The following is a 10,139-nucleotide window of genomic DNA, read 5'->3' as shown; positions in this document are numbered from 1 at the left end:
CGGTCAAATATTTTTTCCCACGTTTTATAACGTTAGATAGACCACGTCCAGTTAATATGTCACTATTACACATACATTAAGCTGGAAATGTAGACATACTCTATGGTCAAAGCTTTAGTCAAAGGAGAGCGAGTGAACGTTTATATTGAGAAATTGCATGGTTTAAACAACCTGTATTGGTCATAGCTACCTGGTTCCTCAGGTAGCTCGTTTGGACATTGGTTACAATTAATATATTCTGCTATATAAATGCACAGGTATGTATACCACTTCCGTTTTTTGCATTTCGTGTCTTTCTTATCGTGATAAAACACTTTGTGTGTTAAGCGTTAGTTGCCAGGATGCTCACGAATGAGTGACTCTTTTACGACTTACCTTGTGGTATATACAACTGTTTATATGCCGCCTAATATAAGGTGTACATGTGATTTGGTTCTTCTGCAGCTATAGTTGGATAAAGTACATCTTTTAGAGCTGCCCACAGGTAAGTATCCATCTTAATGGTTATCTATATACCCAAAAATGATTTTTTTGGCAGAAAGATAGTGTTATTTTATTGGATGAAATCGCCTTTCTTTGAATTATAATTCACAATTTCATCATTCTAAAACGGATTTAGTGTCCTCATTTCGGGAGGTGGTACAGATTGTGTTCTAAATAATGTTTACACAATCAAAATGTCAATTTCAGCAGAATTTATTGACTTTATATATGTCAACTGGATTGGACATCAGGCTAGGCCTATTTAAGTCCTTTCCAAACTTAAAATCAAATCAAAATATAAATTCATCGTTATGTTCCGATAAGACTATGATTTCTACATCGTTTAACTTAATGTGAATCATTCATTTGATCATAATGACACTTGTTAAAAACATGCTTGTCCTCATAAAATATCCTAATGACAATAGTAGCTCATTGGTCCATACCAATCACATTAAAAGCATTGCAATGTCACATAAACATAACCATCTGTAGTATGAATTGATTATTATACATTCATTCACTTATGCAGTAATTTCGTTATTCATTTATACACTTACATGTATTTTTATACATACTTTCATTCAATCCGGTTCAGGTCCGTTCGTTTGTTTGTTATCTTTTAACTCAAATAGCTGATTCGTTCATTCAATTTGTCATAAATACATATTGCATATTTTAGCAAATAATGAAAATGATTTATTTTCAAGATATCTATTTTTGTATGTATGTGTTTATGAAATATTTCTCTGCTTTCGTTTTGTACTCCTATCGCCCCATGATGATATTTATTTTTTCGAACTAGCTTACAGTTTGACAATGAATGCCAACTGAAAGCAGTGAAATACTTATTTTTATTATTTTATTTATCTATTTATTGGAAAAATAAAATAATCTCATAAATTAGATAATATATCAAATTTCAAACTTTACTTCAAATGCGTGTATGTATCGTGCATGTTTTGAATGGATAGTACAGTCTTCTCCGAGGAAGGGTCAAAGATGTTCAATTACCATAAATGCCGTTATAATAATGATGATGTCATCAAATGAACAGCGGTATTTATGGCTGATTATCCTCCCAAAGGATGATTTAAACAGCAGTTTGGAGACAATATAAAAATAATTTCGTATACTTAACACTATAAAATTGCTATTTCAGGCATGAAAGTGTTTAACAAGCTGATACATGAAATAAAGAACCATTCAGTTGACTGCACATTTAATTTTTATATTGTAAAATCATATATATTTTAGTGGGCCAAAATGTTGTTGTTTCCCGAAAAAACCCATTTCGTGGGTACATAATATGTGGTGTACCCACTCAAATGGATAATTGATTTATATAAAACTTTTCATTATTTCGTGGACCTATGAATTCGTGGAAGAAGATAACCTCGAAGTCAATGATTTGTTTTTCAAATCGAAATATAGTGATTTCACAATTTTTTAACCTATTTCCATTAAGCATTAAAACGTACAGAAGAATGCATTACCATTTTGTATGTAAAGTAATTATTTGTTTTAGTGTTTCGTTTACATTTAAGATCTTGTTTTTTTTCTGCCATAGTGTTAGCTTACGAATGGTTTTTGATTGACATTTATGATCTGACAGAGCTGGTAACCATAAAAAACTGTGAGCCTAGACTGTTCCATGGATGTTAATTATTATATCAAGAACCAGAAAACCATCCAGAAAGATAAAATACAATTTCTTTGTCACTTTGAACTTATTGGAAGACGTCTTTAAACATTTATTGTGGTATGCATAATTTTGCTCAAATATATATTTTTAATGATGCTTTTCCGATACATTGGAATGGAATTGTGTGTCATACCACATAAATGTTAAAAATGTGAATTTCAATCCATAATTGACAGTCTCTTAATCTATAGTTTTTTGAACCTCTCTGTTTCATTATGTTATATGTTTACACAGCGGGCATGACGTACGCCGGGTAACCATAACAAAAAGTCATGGTCTATTGCACATCAGACAGTTGTCAATCACGGAATATATACGTAATTACAAATATGAGTAGAACATTACTGTTTTGGTGTGGACCAGTTAATGACTAGCAGTGACAGGTCGCCGCATGGATATTGGTGGCCTGTCAATCGCAAGTGATATAGCAACAAGTCTTTGCAATCAATCAGCTGACCAGTAGCATAAACCATGACAAAAGGCACTACATGGCCTTCACTTTGTATTGATCGGCATTGGAATAAGCAATGACGCATATTCTTTTTCAGTGCAATCAATCAGCTGACCAGTAGCATAAACCATGACAAAACGCACTAAATGGGCTTCACTTTGTATTGATCGGCATTGGAATAAGCAATGACGCATATTCTTTTTCAGAAGCTTTATATTTTTTCAGTAGTCGAATAAAACGGTACATATTTTTATGTAAGGCATACGTTTCCTGCGAGTGTTCAACGCCTGCTCCTTTAATTCAATTACAGTTACAAGTTTCATTATACAATTGCTACAAATGTGAACAAGTTTTCTTATTTCGCATTGTGATTTAAATCGTATTGACCATTTTCAAGAATATTCGAAAGAAATCCTCTCCCGTTATCGATCTTCGTTTGCGTTTGCGCTATTGTTTATATTCTTATTATTATTAAAAGGTACCGCATACTGTTTTCAACTATATTGATAACAAATTTGTCATCACTATCTAATATTCTTTGGTTTCATTCAAATACTGAAATAAACATAATTTTTGTCATTCATATTTCAAAATTGAATCGTTAATGGATTAACATCACATACATATTAGAGATATTTTTTTGGTCAAGAAATAATCATCATATTTGCGTAAATTATGGTGGAATATATAACGAGGGTGAGAAAATGATGGAAATATAATGAACGAAGGCCGCTTGTATCCAGTAATATTTTTCCAACATTAAAAAATAAGTGTCAATTGTAGAATTAATAACAATCCACGAAAGCACAAGTTACAATGTGATTTGAAGGTTTGTTAATTGTAACATTATTGAAACCATGTTCACTGAATGCAATATGAGGGTAAACAAACATTAATGTCACCCTATGTATGTCTGTCTTTTTTGTTAATGTAGCTAAGGTTGTTGGATATTGCAGTGATTTGACAAAGGGAGCAGTTAACCAGACACATTATATACCACACGCTTCTGCGTATCAGATGTTTACAAAACATCATGTTCCAAGCGTGTGATATACAATGTGTCTGGTTAACTAGAGACAATTTGACAAACAAGGTATAATGACACAACTAACTTGGCACTAACGTACACCTTTGAGTCACCAAATCCCTATCTAGCTTACATATTTTAAATAATATGAATTCTTCCTTAAATTAGGTATCCTTCGTTATAGTGTTTCTACACTAATAAGTAAATGATCCTCGGTTAACACTCATTATAATAAAGGTCCTATCTATTTGAAGCAATTGAGTCAAGTAATCATATTATCAAGGTTATGTTTTACTTTGGCCGATTCGTTCAACGTCAGATGAGCTCATCTTGTACTTTTTCACAAAATAAATTAATGAAATTCAGAAATTCAGAAATAAGTTACTTTCACATTTATTTAAAATGTGTGTCCAAAGTCAGAAATAAAATTAAGTTTCATATTTCTTAACTAAAGTTAGTTTTATTTGCTAAGCTAACCATACTTTGAAGAGAGTGACACGGATCTTACAGCAGCAACTTATTGCATCAGCTATAATAGTGATTTTATAGGGTATGATGTAGTGTAATTCATTCATAATTTAACATACCCTATCAATTACACATGGTAGGCAATGTGTGTGTATAACTTTCATATCTTAAGAATTCCTTAACAATTTCATAAGAGTTATATTTTTCGCTACAATCGCTCCGAAAATACTCGAAACATTAACTTGTATGGCCCTTTCATAAACTGTTCAAAATATTGAGCGAAAATTAATCTTACTGTATTCCCTTAAAAATATATTCGTTATCATTTACGTTTTTTGTTGTGTTTTTGCAGGAAGGTGAGAAGAGATGTCTTCATTTACGATCGTGGCCATTTTGTTTTCGGTCGTCGCCTTAGTTTGGTGTACTCCAGTCAAATTTGTTGTGAACAGTAAACCTGCAACAAATGGGCGGAGCTCTCTACCGAATGCCAAGTCGTTTTCGTTCGCCAGAGCAGCTGCACCACGCTCTGAGCCTATTCAGTACAGTGGGAAGCCACCCCCTCCACCAGCCACTCCTAAACCAGTGCATTTCTCTGTGACCGGAGGTAATATCCCGGCACGCTTTGCAGCGTCAAGCGGTTCACCTGTGGTCGTGAAAGGTACTATCTTATCTCTTTTTAACAAGATTTTTGTGCAATTTGTTCCAAAAAAACTGCTCACATGATACAAAATGTTCATTATAGTTAATGACAGTTCAATGAGAGGAAATGGGAGCATTTCATTGGCTTTTCGAAACGAGTGTCTTGTGCCTAATTTAAAATCAATTACAATATTTCTTTATTAAAATAGATGAATAAAAAAAAACAATATCATATCAGGCAATGTACTTGCATAGACGTATATTTTTGCGATCTCTTAAACGCTCAAAGCATTTAATTCGTTGGTGTTGTACAATCAGAAGGACTCGAAATTGAATGCATGGTATATTTAATATCAGCAATTTGTGCGTTTCCAATTTTTCATAACTTCCGGAAATTGAATATTGAGTTTTTATTAGATTCTTATGACAATAGCTCCTCGCCAATAAAAGGCGATCAATGGTTGGACATACACTTTTCGTCTATTTGCCATTTGCTTTTATTTTCTATCTGTGTGGTATAATTTCGTATGTTTTATTTTGATTTTGATTTTAGAACAAGCAACTCCTTTAAAACCCACACGTGACCAAGTAAGCCGTCCGCTACCATTCCGACGGCCCCCATCACCCATACCTCAAATGCACAGACATTCGTCATCACCATCCAATACTCGCCGAGGTCTTCAAAGAAATGGACATAAATCACAATCTCCTACACAATTTTCCCCGAAGAAGGGGAGTATGCCATCCCCTCCAAACAATCCCCGTCAGCCGACGCCTCCACCAAATGAACGTGCGCAACCTTCCTCGACACATTCTCGTCAAAGCTCATCTCCACCAAATCGACCGTTTCCCCCAACAAAACGAAATAGCCGCGGACCATCGCCGCAAAATGGCCGTCAGCCATCATCTGAACTAAATAATCGTCAAATGTTTTCTCAACAAAATATCCGTCAACCCCCTCCTCCACAAAACGGTCGTCAAATACTTCCTCCACAAAATGGTCGTCTATCAACTACTTCACGAAATAACCGCGTACCACCTCCAACAAATGGTCGTCAACCGTCAATTCAAAAGAATGGTCGACAACAAAATGGCCGTCAACCACTTCCTCCACAAAATGGTCGTCAAACACATATTTCACCAAATGGCCGTCAACAACCTCCTCCAAAAAATGGCCGTCAACAACCTCCTCAACAAAATGGACGTCAACCACTTCCTCCACAAAATGGCCGTCAACCACCTGCTTCACCTGATGGCCGTCAACCACCTGCTTCACCTTATGGCCGTCAACCACTTTCTCCACAAAATGGCCGTCAACCAACTCCATCACAAAATGGTCGTAAACCATCTGCTTCACCTAATGGCCGTCAATCACCTACTTCACCAAATGGCCGTCAACCACCTCCTCAACAAAATGACCGTCAACCATCTCCTGCACAAAATGGCCGTCAACCATCTGCTTCACCTAATGGCCGTCAACCACCTACTTCACCAAATGGCCGTCAACCACTTTCTCCACAAAATGGCCGTCAACCAACTCCATCACAAAATGGTCGTAAAACATCTGTTTCACCTAATGGCCGTCAATCACCTACTTCATCAAATGGCCGTCAACCAACTCCTCAACAAAATGACCGTCAACCATCTCCTGCACAAAATGGCCGTCAACCACCTGGTTCACCTGATGGCCGTCAACCACCTGCTTCACCTAATGGCCGTCAACCACTTTCTCAACAAAATGGCCGTCAACCAACTCCATCACAAAATGGTCGTAAACCATCTGCTTCACCTAATGGCCGTCAATCACCTTCTTCACCAAATGGCCGTCAACCACCTCCTCAACAAAATGGCCGTCAATCACTTCCTCCACAAAATGGCCGTCAACCATCTCCTGCACAAAATGGCCGTCAACCACCTGCTTCACCTATTGGCCGTCAACCACTTTCTCCACAAAATGGCCGTCAACCAACTCCATCACAAAATGGTCTTAAACCATCTGCTTCACCTAATGGCCGTCAATCACCTACTTCACCAAATGGCCGTCAACCACCTCCTGCACAAAATGGCCGTCAACCACCTGCTTCACCTGATGGCCGTCAACCACCTGCCTCACCTAATGGCCGTCAACCACTTTCTCAACAAAATGGCCGTCAACCAACTCCATCACAAAATGGTCGTAAACCATCTGCTTCACCTAATGGCCGTCAATCACCTCCTCCACAAAACAGCTTTCAACTTCCTATTACACAAAATGGTCGTCAATCACCTTCTCAACAAAATGATCGTCAACCACCTTCTTCACAAAATAACCGTCAACAACCTTCTTCTCAAAATGGTCGTCAACCACCTCCTAAACAAAATGGTCGTCAACCACCGTCTTCTCAAAATGGTCGTCAAACACCTTCTCAACAAAACGGTCGTCAACCAAATCCTTCACAAACTGGACGTCAACAACCTTCTCAACAAAATGGCCATCAATCAACTCCTTCACAAAATGGACGTCAACCATCTCCTTCACAAAATGGACGTCAACCACCTGCATCACAAAATGGTCGTCAACCACCTCCTCAACAAAATAGCCGTCAATCAAATCCTTCACAAAATGGACGTCAACCATCTCCACAAAATGGACGTCAACCACCTGCTTCACAAAATGGACGTCGACCATCTGCTCAACAAAATGGCCGTCAATCATCTCCTCCACAAAATGGACGTCGACCATCTGCTTCACCAAATGGCCGTCAACCCCCTCCTCCACAAAATGGTCGTAAACCACCTTCTCCACAAAATGGTCGTAAACCACCTTCTCCACAAAATGGCAATAAGATTCCTTCAAAACCGAATGGCAAATTTGCTTCATTAAATGTGCGTAAGCCCTCACCATCTAATAGTCGTAATGTTCCTCTTCCCTCAAATGTTGCTATTTCTCCAGCAGTATCTATACCGGGACAGATTATGCCGCTCCCCGTAAAAGATGTCCGATCTGGTCAAGCAACCGCTTCAGGTTCCATTGCACCTGGTACGCCAATAAAAAGAATTAGTTCTGTAGGAAAACCGGGTGTCCCAAAACTTTCCAGTCCTGCACTATCGAAGCCAAAAGCTGGCTCAGTAGGAGGAGGAGAAAAGTCGTTTGGAATGGGTCAAAGCAATAAGATTAAAACAATTTCCAGTTCGTCAATTCAAGGTAATGGTATTGGCCAAATGATCAAGGCTAAACAAGGAGTAAACGTATCTGCAAAAGGAAAAGATAGAAGGAGACAGGACATGAACAGCAAACTTCCTCCTGGTGAAAAAACTGTTCCACAAGCTTCCACAGGCGCTGGACCAAGAGGAAGCAAGTTGATAATGAATAGCAAATCCAAAGGATCGCCGTCAGCCTTGCCTCAAAGAATGCAAGGCAGCACACGAGGAAATTCCGACCAATCCAGAATGTTACAATCTATGACTACTGCTGCAAAGGTCAAGCAGCCAAGTATGCAAGGGCAGGGAAAGACGGGGTCAAGTCAGTCACAAAGCAAAATCTCCGGTAATGGTTATCGGCAAGGCAAAACGGTAGTTAACTCAATTTCGAAAAAATCGAGTAACACTGCGAAAAGTGATTCCCTACCGAGTCTATCACAGCGATTTGGTTCTGAAAATAATGCCAAGTCAAATATTCGATCGAAATCAAATAAAGGAAAACCACCCTCCCAATCCGGTAGAGGCGAAGCTGATTCTTCAAAGACAGCAGCAAGTTCTGTTAAATCAAAGAAACAATCAAGCGCATCAATTATGAATTCATTTTCAATAACATCTTCCGGAAATAAAAATGAGATATCTTCACCTATCAAATCTGTATCCGTAGGTACAGTAACTGAGAACATAGGGTCCGTCCCGCAAGTTGCAAAGGGGGCAGCTAAGACGAATGATGTTACCAAAACTTCAACAAAAGATAGAGAAGAGAAAATAATTAGCACAGGTGGAATCGTATCTTCAAAGTCTATAATCAATAAGCAGATTAAACCATCAACAAAGACGCTTTCACAACAGAGTGCCACTACTTCATCAAAAATTCTCCCGAGCAAACCTTTTGTGTCCAGTTCCGCGCCACAAGCTGATTTAGCAAATACTAAAACAGGTGATTCATATTTAGCAAGAGGAAAGGCAGCCAGTTCAAAATTGGCTAGTGCAAATGCAGTAAGTAAAACTGCAGCCAGTTCAAAAGCATCAGGTCTTACTTTGCCGTCAAGTAAATCTGATCAATTAGTAGTCCACACAAGTGCGTCTGGAGCATCTTCCGTTTCATCGGCATTTGGTCAAACAGCGGCAGCATCTAAACCTGCTCTAGATTCTGTCCCCAATACAGAAGGAAATGCAGTATCTATAGCTTCGAAGCCAACAGGCGTCAAACCACAAGTAAACCAAGATTACGTCAATTCACCTGTTGCAGCAGCTCCTGCAGCACCACAAGCACCAGCAGCGGCGCAAGCACCAGCACCACAAGCATCAACACCACAAGCACAAGCACCAGCACCACAAGCACCAGCACCACAAGCACCAGCACCACAAGCATCAGCACCACACGCACCAGCACCACAAGCACCAGCAGCGGCACAAGCACCAGCACCAGCAGGACCCGTCCAGAAAGAGGAAACGAGATCTCAAGGTGGTTACTTTTACGTCGATGCTAATGGAAATTACAACTATTACGAGCCACCAGCCGGTGCAGTAGTTGGACAGGATGTCAATAGCTTACTCTACAATTATTTTTCCGCGCCTATAGTGACGAAAACGACGCCAGGGATGTACTATACTCCATCACCTTGGTATGAATCATATTTCACGGACCCACAACCATCTCAGGAACCAAAACAGAAGCAAGAGGAAGATACATGAAAATCTCAAAGACCTCATCGGCGAATATAGGTGAATGCAGGAATCCAGACTGATATTGAACTCTTATTAACAAATAACACTCCACGCCTGATAATCTTGATACTCCCACAAATATTGCTCTTTCAAAATGAATAAGAAAATAACATCAAGATCAATTGATATATTCTGTTTGGAAATATCAAGATAACGGCACGATCTTTGACTAAAACAGTTTTTTTGTAGTGTCTACAAAATGATCTATCTATGGGATATACGATTGGGGAAAAAAAACAAAAAAATGAAATCTTCTTTTTGAGTTACGTAGATTTCTCTTGATGGCATATACGAATTCATGACCGACCTGCCTCGGGATTTCATTTGAAAACATTTCTCAACAAATCAAATGTCTACGTCCTTTATAGGAAATATCTTTCTCTATGTAGCCCAGATTGCAGTTGTTTGGCTATTTTCAGCATTATGCCGAGTGTTTGTCATTTATCTTATGTGCATCA

The 10,139-nt window shown here is 38.5% G+C and overlaps 1 protein-coding gene across 1 annotated transcript; it reads left to right on the top strand.

Annotated features, from left to right (window-relative positions):
- Nucleotides 1–413: 413 nt before the first annotated feature.
- Nucleotides 414–9,648, top strand: LOC110452925 (collagen alpha-1(III) chain-like). The gene is made up of 3 exons (XM_021501684.1): nucleotides 414–484; nucleotides 4,487–4,792; nucleotides 5,327–9,648. Exons 2-3 carry the CDS (start codon nucleotides 4,501–4,503, stop codon nucleotides 9,646–9,648), a joined length of 4,614 nt encoding a protein of 1,537 aa, XP_021357359.1. The 5' UTR covers nucleotides 414–484; nucleotides 4,487–4,500.
- Nucleotides 9,649–10,139: the final 491 nt, after the last annotated feature.

This window comes from Mizuhopecten yessoensis, unplaced genomic scaffold (genome assembly GCF_002113885.1).
Source record: "Mizuhopecten yessoensis strain PY_sf001 unplaced genomic scaffold, ASM211388v2 scaffold6971, whole genome shotgun sequence".
Taxonomy (NCBI): Eukaryota; Metazoa; Mollusca; class Bivalvia; order Pectinida; family Pectinidae; genus Mizuhopecten; species Mizuhopecten yessoensis.
Note: the sequence above shows the minus strand (reverse complement) of the source record. Positions and strands in the feature narration are given on the sequence as shown.

Bases quoted from the DNA above. Each gene is read 5' to 3' on its own strand.
- LOC110452925 (XM_021501684.1), top strand. From the start codon at position 4,501: ATGTCTTCATTTACGATCGTGGCCATTTTGTTTTCGGTCGTCGCCTTA. The intron at 4,793-5,326 runs GTACTATCTTAT...TTTTGATTTTAG, and splicing joins TTCACCTGTGGTCGTGAAAG to AACAAGCAACTCCTTTAAAA.